The following is a 24,891-nucleotide window of genomic DNA, read 5'->3' as shown; positions in this document are numbered from 1 at the left end:
AACCCTACTTTGCTGGTAGTCGTACATACCAACATATATATAAATAAGACCACCACTTCCCTTTAATCCACAAACATATGCTGTGACAGTGGGAATTGCGCTTGCATCATAGATTTGTTTACCTCCCGTGAATTTTATGTGAATTCCATTAATGGTGTGCGTAAACCATATCTATTTGCTGTAAAGTTCTGGGAAGCACAAACAAATCTTTAATAAGACCGCAGTGGCACGTGATAAAGGCGATCAACTGTTAAGAAGCTAAGCGGAATTACACTGAGTGATTGTCATTCCAGTTGAGCGAACTGAAAATATTTGTGATTGGCTAAGCCATTGAGTAAGTAATAACATAGAGTCACTGTAACGAAGAAAAATTATTTCGTATTCTGTCCTGGTCCGGTATGAGATTATCTACTGCGATAGACGGCCGACTATGTCAGAAGTGGGCACATTTTATTTGGATGCCAGGCCTCTGCTGGATATAAATTCATATTTCTAAGAATATTAATGCTCCTACACTCTGACTGCTGTAACGGCGGCCAGTAAAGCTTCTTAGCTTTCATTATATAACTTGAAAGTGAAAAGTACTGTCTGAATGATTTACCACCTCGATAGGAAAGTTTGCCGGAATATATATTATTTAGAAAGTTCAAATTCAATTTATTCCGCAAAAGTAGTATTATCGTCTTCAAAGTACTCCCCATCAACTGCAAAGCCCTTATGCCAGCTCTCGAAACATTTCGGGAGCTCTTTTTTCGGTATAGTCATTAGAGTCGTCTTCGATTTTTCTATTACTTCCTTTCGGCTGTTAAAACATGTTCCCCGTAGCTTTTTGATCCGATCAAAGAGAGAAAAAGCAGCGAGCCTAATCAGACGAATTTGATTGCTTTTGGATGGTATTCGTTTCGTTTTTGGTCACAAATTATGGAATAATGACGAAACTTTGCGACGGTGCGTTGTTATTGCGCAAAATCAAGAGTTGCATTTCTACAAATCCTTTATTTTTTTGGCGAATTGCTTCACGTAAACGTCTCATAACACCCACATTATAGTCCTTATTAACTGTCTGTCTTTCTAGCTAAAATTCGTCATGTATAATACCGTTGTAGTCCATAAAAACCGTGAGCATCGCTTTTTTCTTGACTAAGAACGTCGTGGTTTTTTGGTCTAGGTTCATTCGGAGCACTCCACCCACTCGTCTAATGTAGTATGTGCGTTAGTTATCGTACAATAAATAAATATGTAAATAAACGTCTAGTTTCCAGTAATGATGTGTTAGATAAATGTGGGGTCGGATTCAGCCTGGAGATTCATACATTTGGCGATATCAACGCGGTCTCTGTTTTGCATGAAATTCAGGTTCATTGGGACTAAAGGTGAAAACCCAAATCATAAACAACAATGTCTTGAACGGATCCATAAGTAATATTCAAGTCTTATGCAAGCTCTCTGATGGTTAATTTGCGGTTATTGATAAAATTTTCATTCATTTTATGGTTTTATTGTCGATGATTAGTTTTCAATTTCGTCGGCCTGCTACTACGTTCCTCATCCTAGATGGATTCACGAACTATTCTGAAGCGTTCGTTGTTTCTTTAGAGTATCATTCATTACCAAAACAGTTTGCAAACATTTCTGAGGTTTTCGCACCATTGAATCCATTTTTAAGGCAAATTTAAAACAAAGTCGTTATTGCAAGTTTAAATCCATTTTTCAAACTATAAAATAATCGAAAACACGTGCAACGGCGAAACATTTACAAATGTCAATTGGTTTCACACGTCACCTGGATGGTTGTTACGAGAAGTTTTTGATCAAGTTTTTGATACAAAATAAATACCTTTTTGATGGACTTCTTAAATTGCATGGCAAGGACACTAGAATTTTTAATGGTCACTAATACGTTTCCAGGATCACACTCCAAGCAAAGGTTATTGATCAGCAAAGCAAGAAAAGCTATTTTCCCAATAAAAAAATATTATACAGGGCGACCCCTCTACGTTTTTGTGTTTTAATTCGACTAAAAAAAGCATGCATAGTTTCTAATGGTTTTTTTTAGGTAAAATAGAAAGTCTTGCTATTAACCGTGGAGTAAGATTTCATTCAAATGACTTGCGTGGCTGGCTTTACAGGAGACTACTTCGTCAGGCAAACTTTTCAGAATATTTTTTCGAGAATTTTTGTACTTATAATTTATCTAATGGAAACGTGACCGTCGTAACTTGGAAACGGTTTGACCAATTCGATTCTAAGAATCTGCATTGCTCCGGCCTATAATGTTTATTATACGCCATATATTCAATAAAATATTATATACAGTCACCACCACCAGCTATAGTGGCTGCATATGTTTGAGTCATACTTTGCGTTAATTCCTTGCAAATTGTGTTTTTAAACAGTTCCAAATCAATTGAACTTGCCTTGATAACTATTTGAGCGTCTACATTTGTTTTTTTTTTCTGTGCTTAGCTCTTACCAAAACATTTTAGGGTTGGCTTCAGACGACTGTGAAAGCCAATTCAACAAATCAATCCCATTTTGCTGTTTCCTCTCTACAAACATGCGGCGTCAATACTTGGGATCCTTGTCCTCTTGTAAAATTCAAGGTTGCCCAGTTTTTCTAAATATCATCGCAGCTGATGGCAATGATGCTTTTTTATGAATTTTATTCATCAAAACTGCATTCAAATTAGCGGTAAATACAAATTAACGGCCAAATCCTTTTTCGGAGAAGCAGTGCCAACGTGCACCTTAACTGGATGCTTGACAGCTCGTTGAAGTTGTCGATTATCAGCAGTACACCAGGACCAATGTATGCAAGTATTCGCTAGTCAATTCCCTTCTGAATTTGATTTAGCCCATCGTCGTTAACGTTTTTAACTTCGATCCATTTATTTATGGAAATATTCGATTTTTTCAAATATTTTGCTGCAGATATACATACGTGACTTTTTGGACCTTTAGGGTGTGTACATAAGAAAACTGCTTCAAATCGTTTTTCATAAGCGGAACTCATTTTCTGAAAACGACATACGCTTTATTAATTTCTTATAAAACTAACCAATTGCACTACCCGTATTGCGAAATGAAAGGATTGATTTGGTAGTTTTTAAATTTTTTTTATAACGGATTTCTAAGTATGGATTTTGCCAGTCACGCATCTATTAGACAGACTGTATCTCACCAATAGTTACTTCAATGCCGTACTTCAACTCTACAATCGCGTATGAGTTTTTGACGTAACATTTAATCTTAATAGCGCCACACAAAATATAATTTAACGAAGTCAAACCGCAGCTTCAAATGTCCAATAGGTATCACTATTTCGGCTAATTATTACACTTTTAAAAATTTTCGGATAATTTTAATATTTTCCAAATTTTTTCAAGCGAAATTCGACCCATTTTTTAAATGTCTAGCCATAAGCTAAATTGCTGATCACCACGAATATTTATTCAGTAAAAAAAACCCAAAGTTCCAATTCCAAAGTCTAGATGTACCACCCTGTATAACAAAACCTTCGACAAAGCTTTGGAAGCCGTAGGCTATAATATTACCGCTGCAACTGGTTATCAGTAAAATTACAAAGTTTAAAATTGTTTTTCTTTACAGTTTAAGGCCTGAGCTACAAATATACAATAGTAAATATATTTATGTATGTGCGAATTTGTTCTTCGCATACGTGATTGACTGATACGGCTTTGTTTACATTCGACAAAAATAAATATGTATGTATATATATAGATCTGCAGCCGTACATACGCACTACCGTCAGCATTGCATTGTTAATTTCATTTATTATTTACAACACCAATTTTGACATCAAAACAAACAAATCAATTTGCCACGTTCACTATTTTCTCTCACGCGAAATCTCTCTCAAGTTAACGAATATTTAAAAATAAATCCGTTTTAGTTGTTTGTGGACTTGTGACCAAGCATGCGTTCAGAGATTAAGCGTGAAGTGGTGGCATCTCACTGAGGGGTTGCTTTCTGAATAAGAGGATAAGGGCAAAGTGTACGCGTAAGATTTTTCTCCTCAGCGATAAGCCAAACTACACTATTTCTTCAACTGGTATGTGGTGAAAAAAGTCGGTGTAGTTCGAGGGTGATCATAACTGGACCAGTTGGAAAATAACAAATCTATTACGATAAAAAAATGTCATTTTTTTCGGTGGTGAGGTTGGGTTAAAAATGCCTTCGCACCATATAGTAACCCTCGCTACTACGTGTGTGGTGATTCCACTAAAAATATCCCTCCTCTTCTCTTGGATTTTTCCCTCCACCCCGGGACTGATTCCGCATTGCTTCGAGGTAGAGGGCCAAGACGGCGTCCTAAGAAGGACACTTACTTACTCACCCTGCGTCCAGGGTCGTCTGTTTTGAGAAACCTATGCTCAATGCTCTTCGGCATAACTTTTCATTTCGCGCTTCTTAAAAAAAAATGTGCTTTAAACGTGAAAGTTGCACGAAGTGGGGATTAGACGAATAAAAGTGGTGTCAATCATTTGCTGTTTTTGTTTAAATGCGTCAGCTTTAAAATTCCTTAATTGATATAATTTCGGATGCCAAGGATGAATATACATACTAGTTGCTTGCATTGAAAAGTTAAATTGCCACGTCGAAAATTGGCTCTGTTGGTACAGCGAGCCCGGTGGCAGAATTAGGAATTAAAAACTTAAGTAAAACATAATTATTAGTGTGAAAATTTTATTTAAGTAACTATTGCAAAGAGGTTTTTTTTGTGATTATTTCCTCTAAATGTGGACCGTTACGTCGGATACACTCTTTGAGTTTGACCTCCGTACCCTATGCTATTCGCTGGAGAAGTGATGTCGGAATGCCATTAGCCTCACGAATGACATTTTCTTTTAGTGCTGAGATGGTCGCTGGGTTTGTTTAATAGGTTTTACTTTGGATATACTCTCATAGAAAAAAAGTCCATAGCGGTAAGATCGGGTAACCTGGGTGCGCAGGAATGTCACCGAAACAGTTTATCCGTTTGTCAAGGAAGAAATCACGCAGTATTGCCTCTCTGATAAAACCACGTGTATGTAGTTGGTGCGTGACTACCATTCGGAAATCACAGAGAGAACGTAGGGTCGAATCTCGGTGAAACACCAAAATTAAGAACAAGTATTTTCTAATAGCGGTCGCCCCTTGGCAGGTAATGGCAAACCTCCGTGTGTATTTCTGCCATGAAAAAACTCATCAGAGAAACCACCACCACAACTGTAGGTCCCTCTATTTGTGGAACAACGTCAAAATACGCATCACAAATAGGAGGAGGAGCCCGGCCAAATACCCAAAAAAGGGTGTACGCGCAAATTATATAGGAGGTGTGTTCAAAAAGTATCGCAAATTTTGTGTTTTTTCAAAAATTATTTATTTATTCATTAAAAATTTTTTTTTATCTTGTTCAGCTCCTCCTTCGATGCCATCCTTATCTCGTCAATCGTAGCGTAACGTCGTCCTTTCATGGGCCTCTTCAGTTTCGAGAAAAAGAAAAAAAAACACAGGGGGCCAGATCTGGGGAATAAGCTGGCTGTGGCATCATTAGTGTGTTGTTTTTGGCCAAAAAGCCGCGCACAAGCAACGATGTGTGAGCTGGGGCATTATCGTGATGCAAGAGCCAATTTTTGTTCTTCCACAAGTCCGGACGTTTCTGGCGGATTGATTCTCATTAGCAATGTTCATGCGATGCTGCTTTTGGTCGAAATTGAGCAGTTTTGATACGAAATGTGCGTCATGCTCAAATCATTGAAAAAAATCGAATGGCACGAACCAGTCGATATGTCCAGGCTCTCAGCAATTTCTCTAACGGTGATTCGCCGGCATGAGTGAGAGACATGAGTACCAACATATCGCCACAAAAAAATCGAAATTCGAATATATGTAACCTCAAAATTCGCGATACTTTTTGAACACATCTCGTATATATATATATGTACCGAAAGAAGGATGTTATCTCATTCTTGTCAGAAAATAATCGTTCAGAATACGCCGATATAGACGACGTCCATAGAAATTGTTAGCTCTCGACGATTTTCAAAATCAGATAATGTCAAATTATTCCACTGCTCGACAATGCACACCCAAACGTGACTTTGGGACGTCAAATCTTCACTTGAGGCATTCCGGAAACGTAGAATATGAACAAAAATGTGAATGAACGAATCGGAACAAAATTTACGACGAGCAGTTCCACACGAATCATTGGTCCTGAAATACTCTTCGATTACGAACATACGTTCTTCACCCGCCTACCGGGACATCGGGACTAAATAACTCGCACGAATAACAAGCTAATGCGGTCCCCTTCCCGCTCATATGCTCAGCGGTTATAGAGAAACTTTGAATTTAAAATCTGGTTCGGGCACCAGACACCATGTATAGGGTGGTTATGACAAATATTGATATCGATAACTATGGTTTGACAGCTGAATATGGGAAACTGTGCTGACATTTCTCTTCGGCAAGGTTTTACTTCGAAAACATAAATATGTTCACGAAGTACACAGATCACATCGTCCATTTTACGTGCGGTTTGCACGCTGGCATCTTCATCGGTGCCGTTACGGTGAAAGACGAGTGCTATCGAGCCATGCTGACTGAATTTTTGTTTTTAAAAATTAATCAGCTAAATATCAACTACTCTTCGTACCAACAAGACGGCACAACTTGGCATACAGCGCGCTTAACTATCGATTTATTGGACTGATCAAATGGATCATGCAACTCGTAGCCCCGGCGGACATATCACATTTAAAAAACAAATGCCATGACATCTGCCAGATTATTATGTAAGCAAATTTATTCGAACAATATATATGTTTTGCGTTATTATTTAAAGTTCTACAGCTGTACCCGATATATGATACAAAATCTACGGATTATGTTTAAATGCAATCTCATCATTAGCTGTCATCCAAACACTTTAAATCCAAATTTGTAGATCAAAACTAAATAATTTAAAGTTAACTCCAGTCAGATTTATAACATTTCCAACTGTTAATAAAGAAATAATATAGAAAATGCAATTTTGTCTTAGGTATAATTAGCGTAAATCCCTTGATTTGTGATATAACGAGGAGAATTTGTTTAAAAAAGCTCAAGCGATGCTAAAGGTGGATATCCAGTTCGAGTACTGGGTATTTCATATCTGTGTCTATGTCTCTGTCTTTGTCTATATGCAGATATTGAAAAAAGGCACAGAAAATTGTATTTAGGTAACATATTTTTAGTTTATTTTTGGTTTTAATTAAACCCAACTTTGGTTAGCAAAATTAATTTTTTTTATTATTAGAGGAGAACGAAGGTATTTTTTTTAAATTATGCTAATTGGGAGATTGCAGTAGAAAATTAGCCAGCTTGTGATTAAGTTAAGCAATAAAAAATAATCCTTTTCTTTCACTTTTATTTCGCAGCGGATTAGGTCGAGCTGGAATGCCAATGAATTACAATATTTTCATTTCCCACACACCACACGCACAATTGAACTAAGCACTGAGCATTGGGTGTATACAACAAAAACAACAAATACAATTTACAAGCAGTAAAACCAGCAATGCAAACAATCAAATCAAAGGTGGCGACAGGCACTGAAACAACCACAAATATACAAACAAATCACTGCATTTGCCAAGAATATTCACATATACACATAAACGCATTCTTTTTCCACATGGATGTATTTGTGCGTGCGTCTGTTATGCAAGTATGCATGCTTCAACAGGAAATCATCACCTCATAAGCATACGTTTATTTGTGAAATGCGATAATTTAATTGTGGCCTTACATTCATTGCACCCCTGGGAAGCACCGGAGGGGCATTGCACTGGGTAGCTTGTGGTGTTGGTGCTGTTGTTGTGGAAAGTTAAATTAACAATCGTGTTTACATTGCTTTGTAACAAGATTGCACTTAAGATTGTCAATTTGACTGGCGTCGGCGTGGTTGGCAACGGCAGGGGCGTCCGTCATATAAGCGCAAGCGCAACACCGCCACGCCCATTGAACATCCTCCACCGCCTAAGGCACAGAGTGTTAGCTTACAGCATTCACATCAAAATCAGTTCACCTCACTTCGGCAGTCAGTGCAGTCAGCAGAAATTACCCATAATGTGGAGGTTTGCATTGCTTCGTAGATACTTGTGACTTCCACCGTACCGCGAAACCTATCATCCCTGTGCACATATATATGTATGTTTGTATGTGCGCTATTGAGGGATGTGCACATGCGTGTACATGTTGCTCATCGTTTTGGTGCAGTGCGTCGCCTATGTTAGCATTTTTTCTCGCCTCGGGCAATTGTTTCTAACGTTTGGTTATGCGAACGTGTGTCCGACGCGTGGCAACTTCGACAGCAATGATCGTCTTTAAGTGAGCGTGCAACATAAAAACAATGAAGAGCAATAAAAAAACTTGGAAAGGATACATCCAGGCTCTTGGCATACTTTTTCGCTACTTGCTTGCGTGCCGATGTTTATCTCATTCGAATTATTGACATGGCTAATCTCCGGTTTTAAGTCGTTCCAATTATATGGTACATGTTCTTAGAGTGAGCGGCATAGCCGACTGGGCTTATGGTTGACTACCTTCTGATAGGGTTCGGGATTGAGACCCACTGAGGGCATCAAATATCAAAAGATGGAAAAGGTTTTCCCTAATAGCGGTCGTCCCTTAGAAGACAATTGCAAACCTCCGAGTGCATTTACGCCATGAAAAAGTTCCTCAAAAAACCGCCTGTAGTTCATAGGTGACATGAAACTCTAAGTAAATCCTTTTTGAGGAACAACAAGACCACAAATTTGAGAAGAAGCTCGGCCAAACACCCAACAAGGGATGTACACGCCAATTATATAGACCGAGCTTTTTCTCAATGCTCGTGAAGTCAGTAAGGTCAAATTGAAGACAAAGAGAACCAAAGTTTGGTTTCAAAACTTGCAAAACAACGATCTCCGGCTAAAAATTAAGCAACGAAAATCCGGTTAAAAATGGAGCTCTTATCCTTTGTTTTTCTTTTGACTTGATTTGCGCTCATTGGGTTACCGTCAATGGTGGTGGGTCAGATTAAACAGTAATTTGTAGTTTGTTATTGTTAACTAAATATCTTCCTCTCAGGAAGGCCATCTGCTCGATTCCAGATCCAGATTTGCTTACGGCGGATGTCCTATCCTCTCTACGTGCCCAGAATCCGGGCATCATCACAAGGCTTTGGCGAGTCCTCTCGTACACCAAGAGCTAAAACCGGGAAGGAAAGGAAGGGGCTGCTCTTGTGGTGCGAGTGGCTGAGGCCAGTGTTGATGTCATGGGCACACGGTACGGGAACCGCCCGAGTCTCTTCTTTGGGACAGTCAGTTTTCACGTCTTTCCCAAATGGCTCGGTTGGTTCCTATAACTACGGTCCCTAGACGGTGACGCATACTAACTTGCAGCATTCCAAAGCCGCTACCGCTCTACTAAGTAGAAGACTTACCCAGCTGCACACATTACCCCACATAATAACAGTGCAAGAGCCCTGGGTCTTTAGGGGCCGCCTCTGTAGCTTATTATATAACAGGAGTTCGAGTAGACCTAGGACCGGTCTTATAGTATCATCCCATCTCACTGTGACGGGTCTTGAACAATTCTGTTGCCAAGACCTGGTAGCGGCTGAGGTGTGTTACAGATGTAGACGCGGATGGTCGAAGTTTGTGATTACATCTGATTATTTTCCTTACGATGCTCTCGAAGAGTCACCACCTGGGAAAGCCGCTAGTCTCGTGAGGTTCTGTGAGCGGCGCAATCTGGGCCTTATCCTATGTTGCGATGCTAATGTCCAGCATACAATCTGGAGCAGCAGCAAGTGCAATGGACGGGCCCTCGACTATTCGAATTTATCGCGTCCTCTTGCCTAGACATACATAACAAGGGCTCACAGCCTACGTTTGTAACAGCTAGAAGGCAGGAGGTGATTGATTTCACCCTATCAACTTGGGTGGTTAATCAAGAACTGGAGAGTCCTTGCCGAAGATTCGTGCTCCCCAGGAAAACAGACTGGCAGAAGTTTAGGGGGGCGTTGCGGGAGTTTGGAGTGACGCCATCAAGACTTCGGAAAGAACAGGGGATTGAGGTGGCAGTTGAGAAACTACGACACGATACCGTGATGTTCAGAAGAACTACAAGTGGCTTATTCGGGAATCGAAAAGAGCCTCATATAGGGAATTCTGCAGCGGTATTGAATCTCTGAGTGAGACGGCGAAATTGGTTAGGATCCTGAAAAGGGACGTCACTTAGGAAATCTGATGGCTCCTTCACGGACTCAAAAGCTTTAGACCCATCAGCATGACTTCTTTCATGCTGAAAAGTCTCGAACGACTGGTGGAATTGCGCTTACGTCAGAAGTCACTGAAGGCTCGCCCTCTGTCTCCATTTCAGCATGCCTATCAAAGTGGAAAATCTTGCGAGTCGGCACTGCAAAACCTTGTTGCTTGGGTAGAGTTGGCCCTCGACAGGTATACCTGGTATATGTTGGGGTAATGGGTAATTTTTCATCAATCCACGCATATATGGACTATGAAGTACTTCTTAAGAGGAAAAATTAGCGCAGTTTTAAATATGTTTATAAAAGTTTTAGCTATCAATTAAAATAAAAACATGTTATTATACCTTTTTGAACTTTTTTTTGAACACTTCAAGGGAATACATATAGGTACATATGTTTTTTTTATTTTCTGTGGAGTTACAGATTCTTGGAACAAATAATTTTTCTGAGGGAAACCCTAGTGAAATTTTATGGAAAATAATTTTCTTGAATATTTTAACCCTCTAACGACCTTCAAAATGTTCTTTTACTCGAACTTTCTAAAAAAGGGGCCAAAAGGACCACTTTAACTCTTCGATGGAGGAGTAAGTAATACAATATTTCAAAGAAAGAGGAGAAAGTTAGAAAAAGATCTGGGTTCTAACACCAATATTCAAAAAAAAAAACTTAAAGTAAATTCAATTTTTGAACATTTTTGAAATTTTAAGAAATGTTCGGTCAAATTTCCGAAGTTCAGTCATTCATACACTCTTAAGAGTTTTTTATAAAAGTTCACTTCACTTTTTTGCAACCACAATTTTCTCGTGGGCCTATCCGTTATAGTTTTGTATTTAATTATAAATTCCAAATATTTATAACCTTTTCTGAAACAAATCATTTGGGTCACCCTTTTCAATGCAGTTAACTGTGTTACTGAATCTATAGCTTTAGCAAAGAGTGTTTCGTAAAGAGAGCTTTTTCTTCGCGCCAAATACATGCAAAGCTTTTACACAGGGACATGCGCGTATGCTACGAATGTAAAAAATTAAGTTATTGGGATTATGTATAGAGAATTTTGTAGTCGAAATTTGTTTATTTACATAAGAAAATATTAGAAACATTGATTGGGGTGAGTTGTGGCAAAAAATCCTTAAACGCTTATAGGGTGCCTCTGTAAGCACTTCTGGATTTCCAGTATCACGACACGGAAATAAAATGTTCAATATATGCAATTAGGTAAGTGAGTTAAAAAGTGAGTCTGTTATTGTAGCACTGACCGTTATTTTGCTGTGTCTAATTTAAATTGCACCTGCCGTAGGCAAATATTGGTGCGTAACTACCATTGGAAAGTGTATGAAACACCAAATGATACAAAAAAATAAGTTTTTTCTAATCGCGGTCGCCCCTTGGTAAGCAATGGCAAACCTCCAATTGTATTTCTGTTATGAAAAAGCTCCTCATAAAAAACCATTTGCCCGTTCAGAGGCGGTATAAAACTTGAAATAAAACTTTAATAAATAGGATGAGGATCTCAACCGAACACCGAAAGAGGGTGTGAGCGCCAATTATATAAATCAAGGACTGGAAGAGGTGAATTAAGTACTACCATAGCAAGACTTCAGAAACTTTTAGGTGATGTTTCCTTCTAGAGAACCAACTAGAGATCAGGTATGTACATATGGATTGGAAGTTGATGTTGAACTTAACCGCCGAATCAATAGACATCTCACTTATATGAGTAACTGGCCTTAGGAATATAAACTAAGACTAAAGGCTACGGAATTCAATGGATTTAGAACTTTTACAAATGAGTCCGCGACAATGACACTTAAAGTAGTTGATTTGCAATTCCCACGAATGGTGGAATCAAGATTGAATAAGACACCCATTTGCAAATTGCGAAACCAGCTTTGTCCCAACTAGGAAAAATCAAAAAGCAGGAGGTGTTCTAAGCAGGTCTAGAAAGAAAAGATAAACTGGTGAATATGCGGCGAAAGTCGGGCTCTCGCGCAGCACTCGGCATCGTAGCTGAAAACTAGGACAGGAAGAACACGATTATAAAACTACCTATACGAATGTAAATGTAAATGTTAGATGCCAAGTATTAAGTTATATCTGCAAGCAAAGTCTAAAGAATATCTGGAAGTGGTCTTTGAAGATAGCAGAGATCCCAAGAACAGATTTGAGTTATTTACTAAAATTATGCTTCACGTTAAATAAGTTCTGGGCTAAACACTCAGGCAACGCTGTTAGCAACCAACCAACTATTTCAAGGTCCGTACCGGAATAAAATCTACGTAAGGTAAAGTATAGTGTAAATGAATCCGGAACTGATGGATCCTACGAGTATCTCCAAAAGCGGGGCCAAATTCGGGACCAATATCGTTACATTTTCCTTGGTTGCCCTTAACTGGATTTACGCGGACTTTGTAAATTTAATAAAAATTTTAATGTAGTAAATAGATCGGCATTGTGCATAAGCTGCTATACAGAATGATTACGTGAACTCTAATTTGAGCGAAGTATTCTGTATATTTGGCGCACATAACCTTGAAGTGATCATTGTACCGAAAGATTCGTGGCCGATCTAAAACCAATGCAATGGAACTCCATATTAAGTTAACCCAATACCAAACTCGATTTCCACTTGGGTGTTATAGCACAACCAACACGAAACTCACTGAGGGCCGCTACCTAGCGTAGGTTCCAGTGAGCTATCAGAGCGTACTAGAATTAATTCTACGGTTAAACCTCGAAGCTCGATTTACTACCAGTTAAACAGCCATACTCTTCATGACTTGTAGCTAAGCGTTGTACCCCTTAAAGCTCGTAACATTGCACCTATTACTTATTCGCACAAATTAGTCAATCAATTCAACGTGCAAGATATCTTCGTTGGTTAAGTATTTCATGCGTGGACTGCTCTAATGTCTCGACATACCGGCAAGTGAAGATCACACTATGTCAAATTCTGCGCCAGTCGAAATTCCTGCTTCGCCAAGATTTCTCATGTTTGCGTACAACAGGGAATTTGCATAGAGTATATGTAGATCAAGTCTGTCTTAGCTGCCCCACATAAAGAGAGTTTTTGTCAGGGATGGATTGAGTGGGATGGATGGTCTGTTAGCTCGATGATCATAGTCTGGATTTCCTGCTGCAAAAGAAACTCTTCGAATAAACGAGTGTCGTTTGAAAAGTCCATGCAAAGTCAGAGAGATGGCACTACTGGCGCGTACCGATGTTATGTTTGGGTAGTAGCTTGGAAGTACAAACAACAGGTTCCAGCCGGATCGGCCCCTATCTTAGTGTTTGACATTATTTGTATTTGAATCGAGGAAGTCGAGTAATTTTCCTATTCAATGACGACAACACACCAGATCACGCCTCAGTTAATGGAAATAGGGTTCAAACTCGTTTCTTATCCCTCCTATTCTACACACTTGGCTCCCTCGGATCCTTTGGACAACTATTTGTTCGCCAGTTTAAAGAAATGGTTGGCGGAAAAAATTGTATTCAAACGAAGAGGTGATTGCAGAAGTGAAAGGCTATTTTTCAGACAAATCCTATTATTCGGAATGGATCAAAAAACTCGAACAGCGTTGGACGAAGTGTATAAACCTAAAAGGAGACTATGTCGAAAAATTAAAAATGGTTTACACCAAACAATGTAGTAGTTTTTATTTTTCCACGGATTTTTGAAATGGCCTTCGTGATGACCTTTCCTGAGTTTTTTGTGGCAGAAGTACACTCCCATATTTGCTATTGCCTCCAGAGAGTTCACCGCTACTACAAAAGAGTTTTTGGTCATTTGATGGTTCATAGCCTGGGACCGGAACAAACTGAATAATAGTCATACGTAATACCTTTTTGCTTATAAAAATAAAATAAGTTATTGGCGCTTAGACCCTATTGCTTGTTTGGCCGAGCTCCTTCTACTATTTGTGATGGGTGTTTCGATGTTTGCCGCAAATGGAGGGACCTACAGTTTTACGCCGATTCCGAATGCCAAACGGTTTTTGTGAGGAGCTTTTTCATGGCAGAAATACACTCGGAGGTTTGCCATTGCCAGCCGAGGGGGGCGCCCACTATTAGAAAACAACTTTTTCTATCATTTAGCTGTTTCATGCGCGGGTGCTCGAATCTACGGACTACCTTTCGGCGACGGCTGCCTCTTAAGGCGGCCACATGCACCTATTGCGAGTTCTATAAACCTAAAAAAACACCCGTTACAAGTTTTCGATTTAAAAAAGTGAGCTTGTGATTGGAAATGCACACTTTTGATGACTCATTTAATTGTAGATTTTCTTTCATAGTAAATAAACTCATCCTGTTACTCCTTTTGAAGCTATTTCCAACACAATCCCCCTATAGTAAAGCTGACGCTATGCGTAGCGACCAAAACTAACCTTCGCAATGACCTTCCTTGATTAGGCAGTGTACCTACTATATAAATGCATACACATACATACAGACGTTCATACAAACCTACAAAGTTAAGCCAATACATATTTACGCTTATAATGTAAAATATGCATATGTATGTGTGTACACTCTATTCTTGCCTTTGCACAAAACTTCGTTCATGTAACGCATAAAGCGCACTTGTATAGAAACCTACCCTCGAAAACGGGTCGGGGGTAAAAGCACAACCAAAAAGAGAAAAGCTGCCGATATAAAGAGATATGATGGTACACAGATCTACAGACAAATATTTAAACAAATGTGTGCATTTACTTAAATCTATCTATAAACATACATACATACATTCATTGTACGCTTTATTGCTTGTATATCAGCTAGTGAATGAGTGTTAATTATTGGACACATGTGTATGTGCGTCTGTATGTATGGCTTTCATGATGGAGTAGTGCTTGAGTGCCAGTGTGTCTATCCCTACGCAGCCGGCACGGCGCAGACTTCAGGCAATATTTGTGCGCAGAGCTGAGTCGAGTCGGTGTCTACATGCGGTGCGGTAATACAGACAAAACTAGTAATAAATTTGATGTATTAAAATTATTTAACTGTAAAATGTATCTCGTATCCGCTTAATCTAATCTACGCGGCGCTAATTTCGGTGGTCACTATTTTGTTTGTCACTTAGTGCAGCATTCGCGCCGACAACAGCGAGCTAAGCTGAACGTGAAGGAGTTGTGCGCACGAAACGAAAAAAAAAACGCAAACGAAAATAAATAAAAATTGTGAAGAAGTGTAGAGTTTGAAGGTGGATTGCCTTCTTGGTGTTGAACAAGAAGAAGAAGAAAAAACGAGTTCTTTGTGTTGCAACAGCGACAGGAGAGCATACAACGCGCAGAATGGAGAAACGTGATGGTGAGTTGCGTGGACAGACAGACGCAGATGTGCTAAAGTCAGGGCGGAGCGCAGTGGTATGCACATACTTATGGGTATTTAATTTACAGACAAGCCCACGCGACCTGACCCAATCATCTCGATTTTGGGCAGTGATTTGGGCCCTTGGCAGCTCATAGTCTGTTTATGGATTTTTCTTGCGAAATTTCCCACCGGCTGGGTGCAGGTTTCTATGGTATTCCTGCAGTCTCCTCTAGAGAGCACTTGCGCTGTGCCCGATAACAATACCGATGTCTGCTCTGCTGCGTGTAAAGAAGTCACCTACGACCGCAGTGTTTTCCAGGAGAATATCATCAGTGAATGGAATTTAATCTGTGGCCGTTCTTGGCTATCCAGTTTGGCACAAAGCTTTGTGATGATTGGCATTATGCTGGGCAGCATAGTTTTTGGACTATTTTCCGATAAGTAGGTAGTGGAGTGGCATACTCTTTAATATTTTTTAGTGCGATATCTATGACTAAATATTTGTGTAATCATTCTCTACAGATGGGGTCGCCGTCCCATGTTCGTGAGTGCCTGTGTTATGCAATTAATTTTTGGTTGCCTTGTTTCCGCTTCTCCATGGTTTTGGCTTTTTGCAGTTTTTCGTTTTCTGGATGGTTTTGCCACAGGCGCCACCATGTCCACAGGGTGAGTAGAATCTAAAATTTGTGATAAAGTTAAAATGTGGTACACTAAAGCATTTAATCGCTTTCTCCAATAGTTTCACTATTATCATGGAAGTTGTGGGCCAAAGCAAACGTGAAATTATGGCTATACTCTATCAGATTCCATTCAATTTGGGTCATGCCACATTGCCGCTCTTCGCCTATTATTTACGTCATTGGCGTTGGTATCATTTGTCATTCTCATCCTTCTCAGTTGTCTATTTACTATACTTTTGGACTGTGCCCGGTACGTACGCACACATATGCACTAAATATACGCACCAATACACACAAACACACATGCAAAACAACTTGTTGTTTGCGAAATTGATAACATTCTCTCCTCTCCTTTTCAGAGTCTCCGCGTTGGCTTTTCACTACCGGTCGTACTGAGCGCGCCGTTCAAATACTCGAAGCTGGCTGCAAGCGGAATAATATGCCCACCGATAATATACACAACGAGCTCGTGCAGGCCTCAAAGATTATCGCTGACACACCTACTTCGAAGAAAGGCAACATACTCGACCTTTTTCGTCATCCTTATCTATTACAGAAAACTCTAGCCATGGCCTTTAATTGGCTGGTCGTATGTCTGGTCTACTATGGCGTATCACAGCATATATCTCAACTCAGCGGCAATATATTTATAAATGTCTCTATAGGCGCTACGCTTGGAGTGCCAGGCACACTTATCTGTATTCCGATGACCAAGTATCTTGGGCGTCGCATTACGCTCTTCCTCTCGAATCTTCTCAGCGGCACTGCTTTGTTGATAATGGCTTTTGTGCCCTCACTGAGCAGCACATTGACGATGGCTATGGCGACGATAGGCCTTTTTGGCGCATCGATCACATTTCCGAATGTTTACCTCTATGGTGGCGAATTATTTCCGACAGTGGTGCGTAACTCAGGTGTAGGGTTGTGCTCGTTTGTGGGCCGTGTGGGTTCGATTATCGCGCCATTTGTATCGGATATGTCGGCACAGGGTAAGTGGATACCGCCGGCAGTATTTGGCGGATTTTCTTTGGCGGCAGCTGCTTCAGTCTTCCTTATGCCAGAGACACGTGGCTTCCCGCTGCCCGAGACCATCGAAGATGGTGAAACATTTGGCAAAAACAAGAAAACTGCGCAATTGTAAATAAGACAGTAGTAAATATGTTAAGATAAAGCAAAGCGCTAACTGTTGTAACTAGCAATCAGGTATTTCTATTAAAACAAATTTATACAAATAAAAAGCAAAGCGTATACATGTAGGATACAGGGAACTGGATGATATCATTGTTGATTATGTTATAAAAATGGTTATAAATAAAGAAAGCTTTTAGTTTACTTATAGAAAAGATGAGAATTATTTACTTTTTGTTGGGGTGTTGTATAACAAATTGGTAGGGAAAGGTCGTTAAAGGTTTGCTGCCGGAGAAATTAAAAAAAACCGTTTTTGTTTAATAGACGTCCTTGAAAAAATGTCAGACTCACAGGATTAAGGTAAGTAAAACGTATACAGCGCGCGATAGAACTATAGAACCTCAACGTTTTGACCAGTTTTGATCCTTTTTTGATTTTCAGCTAAAAGTGCGTAAATCGACGCTTTTTACTTGTTACCAAAACAGCTGAAATAAATGGTCATTAAAAAGGCAATTAGAGGGTTAAAATGTTCAACGTAACGGCCTCTTTTTACCAGTTCTCAAAACAGCTATAATGAAAGGGCCATTAAAAACGACATTAGAGGCTTAAAACTTTCAATGAAATGGGCACTTTTGATCCGTTCTAAAAACAGCTATAATGAAAAGACATTAAAAAAGGCAACTAGAGGGTTAAAATGTTCAACGAAAATTGTAAGCAGCAATTTTTTCGAAAACTCGTTCGCGTTAAGGTAAGCGCGAGAGAAAGCAGTGTTCAGCTAATATTCACACATTTGACACAGATACATTGCGAATACCTGCACTTATGAACATTAGGGCGGATCGGTTTGTAGGGAACGTAAATTTTAAACCTTCTGTACGCATACAGCTAAATAATTCGAATTTGAATCGGCCTGTAAAGCAATATTCAACGCAAAATATACTCAAAAAATATTCAGAAAAAATTGACACATTATTTCATCATTAAAAAAAATTGTCAATTGTATCAATTAAATCCGCTGGGTCTAATGGAAAGTTAAGGGACTAGTCTAACTACAATTTCGTATGTTTATTTGCTCTTTGCCATTAGTAGCAAATAACATATAAAAAATATGTTTGCTAATTGGTTATAAATTGATGCTAATTGCTCCTAAATAGTTTTTAGTGTGGTGACATTTATACTCGCGAAACATATCAATACTCATGGCACATCTTAATCGTGCCTATTCATTTTATAAGAAGACTTTACTTCGTGCCAAACGTTTGTCAAAATGTATAATAACATATATACTTTCTGAGTGCACTCTGTTACGATTTTCGCGACGTTTTGAAGAAAGTGACTATAAACAAATATTAGGTCCGATTTCGTAAAATACCATAAAATATCATAAATATCTGTGCATTTGTTGTTAAGTCATTTTTGACATGAGCGACAGAGGTCACAAATTATATGCACGTGAGAAACGGTCACTAATTGTGTTCTTTCAAGAGCGAATCATCCAACTTTAGTGATGATTTAGAAATGTACTTCTAATAAGGAGCATAGAACAGTATATTTCGGCAATGAAACAATGCTGTTCTGGTAGCAAACGTCAATTAGCTTAACAAGCCAAATTGGAAGAAACTTTGTAGATCACCTAAGCTCAGTCTATCTTAAAACGCTGGTATCCTAACAAAAAACAACACGATAACATTTAGAAAAATATTAAGGATGCGTGGTTTTCAGCAATACGCAATATATTCTATGAACAATTCGAGATACTTAGAACAACATCAGCCCAATGGTACGTCAAAAACTTGAACATACACAGAGATCGTCAAATACTCATGGTCGATGATTAAAAAAAAATAATACCGAAAAATATCTCAAAAATTCCCAGACCCAGCCAAGTCTTTGTGATCCTGCAGGCGTGCAGAATGCTTAGGGATGCAGAAAGTACGGGAGCTTTACGCCATTCAATGTCCGAACTCGTAGCTGCGTTTACTTGTAATTGGTAGAACGGCACACACTCGGAAAAGCTAGGTTTAGTATTTAACACCCATTGCAGAGGCTGTGGGAACATTTTAGAGGAAGAGGCTGTTAAGCACTTTCTCTGTAATTGCTCGGACTTGACAACTAGACGATTCAAGTCACTGGGTAGTCGTTTCTTCGATAGCTTAGAGCAGTGCACCAACCATCTCCATTACATCAACAGTTCTGGTTGGCTGTAGATAACGGCGCTTTAAGTAGTGCTACTTGGGGTGTTCCAGACTGGTACTTCAACCATTTTACCTACCTACCTAACATATGCCCCATAATATTGGCTTCACAAGTGTAAGTCCAAGTTAAAGTTTGTAATATTTTCTTATCGTTCATAATTCGTTCGTTGGACAAACACTACAAGTATATGTACGAATATTGCTATAACTCTCTTTAAATTGAGGTTACAATTTTTGATTTATTTATGTTGAACCTCAAGGCCACCTCTCGCTCGTAGTGTTCTTCAGATGGTCTTTGTTCACTTAAGAACGACTTATTCGCTTCTGTTGAAGCATTCTTCCCCTCACAAGTCAAACCGGTCCTCACGAAATTTTTTCTTATGTTCGTTAGAACCAAAGCGTTACTATACAAGTACATATATGTATGTAATGCAAGTAATATATATGTAGTATGTATGTGCATACGTCCAACAGATAAAAACAAAGGGTAAGGAAACTTAAAGTCAGTGCTTCTTAGTTAAGCGTCTCTAGCAGTTCTGGGCACGATTCGCTTAGAGTAGTATAACCTCTAATAAAAAAGAAGCAACCTGCATTTATGGGGTTAGCGATATTCTGTAAATTGTGCGATAACATAAATATTGTAACGTTTTTCTACTTAATAAACTCTTATCTCTTATCTCAAAACTTTTTACAAACAGAAACAACCTGCATTTATGGGGTTAGGGGTAGTCAGAATTTTCAAAAAATTGGATTTTTTTTTTTTTTGCGTATTCTTAAAGTATAATATCTTTAAAATATTGTGTGAAAATTTTAACTCAATCCAACAAATACTTTAGAGTTATTCAACAAAGGGCGCTCGGGTGCTCCGGATAAGCCACAAAAACTTTAAATGCGTTTTTCTCAAAACTATATTATGTTTTTTGAACTGGTGATCACTGTAACTTAAAAACCGCTTGATAGATTTCAATAAAATTTATACTGCTTTTGAAAAACACAAAAAACTCGTGCCTGATCGAAGGATTTTTTTTCTAAAATTTCGATTTTTTTTAAACAATTAGTTGTCGGTGTTTTTTTTTTTCAAAAATCTGAAAAGTATTTCGTGAGGGCGCCATATTGCTAATTTTGAAAAAAAGCTTTGATCAGGCACAAGATTATCTATTACTAAAACCAATTTCTCTTGTCCGATTGATTTTAGATGAATCGCCAAGGACTTGTGATATCATCGCAAGGGACTTCTGGAGAAACGGGCTCCACACAAACAGTGATAGCTTTTACAATTATTGATGTTTGCAATTTTGCTAAAGACAAGTCAAAACATGATGTACCTATTAATGATATGTTTTTATTTTTGTAAAATAAAGCAATTGACTAGCAAACAAAATTATTGAAAATCGTCATTTTTTCAGGCCTCTAACTACGCCTAATGCTTCATATGTACTTATATACTTTAGGGCAAATATTTTTATACCAGCGCACTTGTGCCCAAGACTTTCGTGTATAATGTATGACTCTCGTACACATACATGAGTACTTACGTATGTATGTTCGCCAATTTAAGAAAACACTTGTAAAGTTTTGTTAAAATTTGTTCATTTAATTATGTTAATTAATAATTCTTTTATCACTTCTTACAAATATACATGTATGTATATTACGTTAAACCACAAGTAATTGTTTTAGACGTTTAGCTTTTAAACGATATAATCGATCCGCACAGTTCAAGAATAAAGCAGTCATTGATTTATGCTTAGTTGGTAATTAGTGTAAGAGTTGAAATTATAGATTCAAAATGAGGAGATAATATAAGAACTAAGTTGAAAAGGAGTTTATAGCAGGAGTATGAAGAGCGGATAACGGTTATATTAGAAGAAATAAATGATCAATATTTATATTGAGAAATTTAGGATTTTAACCGTGATAAATACAAATTAGGTAAATAAGTGAATAGGGTGTTACTTACATAAATATATACAGGGTTGTCGGTGTGGGTACATTTATGTAACTCAAGGGTATTATAATTTGGCTATATAACAGAAGAATCGAGATAGATATGTATTACATATATATATATAAAAATGCTCAGAACGATGAGAGGAGTCGATTTATCTCTGTCTGCCCATCCGTCCGTCTGAGCGCACAGTAACTCAAGCAAACGAAAAAAAAAAAACAAATTCAATAAAAACTTGGTGCACTATTTGCCCAAGGTAGTTTGATATCTCAAAATGGGCTTAAAATACCATTTATTTTTTTTTATAATTACTTTCGGCGGCCGCCGACCAAACAGGGTGTACGCGCCAATTATAAATGGTTTTTTTTTTTATAGGAAAGTTTTTCAAAAAAACACACGTAAAATTCAGCAAAATAAATGAAATTTTTATTTAAATCGATATACAGTCCATATAATTTAATTTTTGAAGATTATTTCATGCAAATGTTGACCGCGACTGCGCTTCAAATGGTCCATCCGCTTAGTCCAATTTTGGCATACTCTTTCCAATGTTTCGGCCGGTATCTCACATATAAATGCTTTAATGTTATCTTCCAATGCGTTAATTGAAGCAGGCTTGTCTAAGTAGACATGAGCTTTAACATAGCCCTACAAAAAATAATCTAAAGGCGTTATATCGCACGATCTGGGTGGCCAATTGACAGGTCCCGAACGTGAAATAAAATGTTCACCGAACTCGTCTCTCAACAAGTCCATTGTTACGCGTGGTGTGTGGCATGTGGCACCGTCTTGCTGAAACCACATGTCATGCAAGTCAAGCTCTTGCATTTTGGGCAAAAAAAGGTTGGATATCATTTCATGGTAGCGCTCACCATTCACAGTTACGTAACGATTCGCAGCATCTTTGAAGAAGTACGGTACAATGACACTTCCAGCCCATAAACCGCACCAAACTGTGACCTTTTCTGGATACATTGGTAGCTCTTGCAATTCTTCTGACTGATCTTCACTCCAAAATCGACAATTCTGCTTATTTACGTACCCATTGATCCAAAAACGAGCTTCGTCGCTGAACACAATTTTTCGATAAAAAAGTGGATCTTCGGCCAACTTCCCAAGAGCCCATTCACCAAAAATTCTGCGTTGCGGTAGGTCGTTGGGGTTCAATTCTTGCACCAGCTGTATTTTGAAAGGCTTCAAACCTAAATCCTTTCGCAAAATTTTCCACGTTGTTGAGTAACAGAGGCCCAATTGTTTCGAACGGCCACGAATCGATAATTGATGGTCATTATTAACACTGGCCGTTACAGCTGCGATATTTTCTTCAGTTCGCACTCTACGTAAGCGTGTTGGTGGTTTGATGTCCAATAATTTAAATTTGGTTCTAAATTTAGTCACAATAAATCGAATAGCCGCTTGAGTGGGTCGATTAAAGTGTCCATAAAATGGAAGAAGCGCGCGATAAACTTTCTTAACAGAACACGCATTTTTACAATAAAATTCAGTGATTTACAAGCGTTGTTCGTTTGTAAGACGATTCATGGTTAAATTATGGACCAAACTGAAGATGTTTGACAGTGAAACAAAACACGAAACGTGCGTCAGCTGTTTAAACCAACTGTTTAAAATGATAATAGCTAAAACTCACCCGTTATATATATATATACAATATATATATATTAGGGCGGGTCAATTTAAAAATCGCTCATTGCTCTGTGAAAATCGTATTCTAGGGATCAAAATAAGAAACTTTGCCGAAGGAACCATACCTCTGAAACGAATTCTGATGTCCTCCAATTTGGATCGAACGAAAACTCCCACTTTGACCCATTTAGAGTGCTCCAATCGAGTCCAAATGTATGACCGACCCCCACTAACTTTGGACGGCCGATCCACCCATGCCAGTGGCACACCCCTTGGAACTCTCCTGGGGGGTTCCCCATACAATCATTTGAAAATATCACCATTTTTGGCCTTTACATGAGAAAAGAAACTAAAAAGTTCGACCCAAATTGGGGGACATCAGAATTCGTTTTAGAGGTATGGTTCCTTCGGGAAAGTTTCTTATTTTGACCCCTAGAATATGATTTTCACAGAGCAATGGTCGATTTTTTTGCCTCCCCACAAATCGACCCGGCCTAATATATATGTATATGTCAAAGATGACATGCCTGAAAATTATCATTTTAGTTTGAGGTCTGTGTTTTTGTTTTTCCACAAATGGAGGGACCTACAGTTTTAAGCCGCTTTCGAACGGCAAATGATTTTGGATGAGTAGCTTTTTCTTAGAAGAAATACTCTCGGAGGCTTGTCATTGCCTGCCGAAAAGCGACCGCCATTAGAAAACATTTTCTAACAATTTGTGTTTCCTGCACGGAATTTCGAACTTGTACACTTCCTGTAGTCACGACCAGCCGATCCGGCTATGGCGGCCGCTTTATAACTGAAGTTACTCATATTCGAATTTCTTACTTATTTGACATATCGAATTCAAAAATATTTCCAAAATATGTCGCCATAAATTTATTTATATTTTTATTTATAAAAAGTTCGTTTTGTTTTAATATTGGACAGTGCATTGAAAATCACTTTGTTTTGCTTTTTCTGATATTCATGACGTTTTTGACGCAAAGTGCGGTTCAATTTGATTAATTATTTTGGTCTTGATGCCTTTAGAAGCTTGTGTATGAAGAAATCACAAAAATTATTGCGGTCTGCATAACGTAGCTTGAAAGCTAGAAATTCGGCATTAATTAACATACATTTGAAGAAAAAATGCGTTTCGTTAGGAACTTGTAATGTTGTGAGCTTGAAAATGTTTAGTAGAGGTCAAGATCAGAAAAGCACAGTTATATATACATATGTACATATGTATGTAGCTGGCGCCATCAACGAATTGTATGAATTCCGGTTTCATATATTTCTTTGATTTTTCTTGTTTTCTTTTGTACCCACGGCACGCATTAATCAAAAGCAATAATAATCAACATACTTATACATTATTTTCGGTTCTTCCTATTCCATTGGCAATAAGAATTAAAAGTATGTATGCAGATATACATTTTCGGCAAGTGGTCACGTAAATAATTGTATACTGCATGCGTTGTAAAACAGGTTCGGTACCCACTTACTGCAAACGTTATTTATTATTCAACAACTATGTTACATTGAGTACCTGCTCAGAAGTTTTTATCAAAGTTCTCTCATTTAACTACATTTAATTTGGTACTCACATTTTAATTTGTTATAATAATTACATTCTCTTTACACAAATTTAGTTTGGCCCTTGAGAAGACAATTTTGCCTACACCACGGAGCTTGCGGGTTTCC

At 38.4% G+C, this 24,891-nt stretch overlaps 1 protein-coding gene across 1 annotated transcript; it reads left to right on the top strand.

Annotated features, from left to right (window-relative positions):
• The first annotated feature begins 15,225 nt into the window (after positions 1-15,225).
• Positions 15,226-17,633, top strand: LOC129250264 (organic cation transporter protein-like). The gene is made up of 5 exons (XM_054889902.1): positions 15,226-15,607; positions 15,697-16,051; positions 16,133-16,276; positions 16,350-16,540; positions 16,650-17,633. Exons 1-5 carry the CDS (start codon positions 15,592-15,594, stop codon positions 17,429-17,431), a joined length of 1,488 nt encoding a protein of 495 aa, XP_054745877.1. The 5' UTR covers positions 15,226-15,591; the 3' UTR covers positions 17,432-17,633.
• Positions 17,634-24,891: the final 7,258 nt, after the last annotated feature.

The sequence above is a fragment of the Anastrepha obliqua genome, chromosome 1 (genome assembly GCF_027943255.1).
Source record: "Anastrepha obliqua isolate idAnaObli1 chromosome 1, idAnaObli1_1.0, whole genome shotgun sequence".
Taxonomy (NCBI): Eukaryota; Metazoa; Arthropoda; class Insecta; order Diptera; family Tephritidae; genus Anastrepha; species Anastrepha obliqua.
The sequence above is the reverse complement of the archived record's forward strand: the minus strand, read 5'-3'. Positions and strand labels throughout refer to the sequence as shown.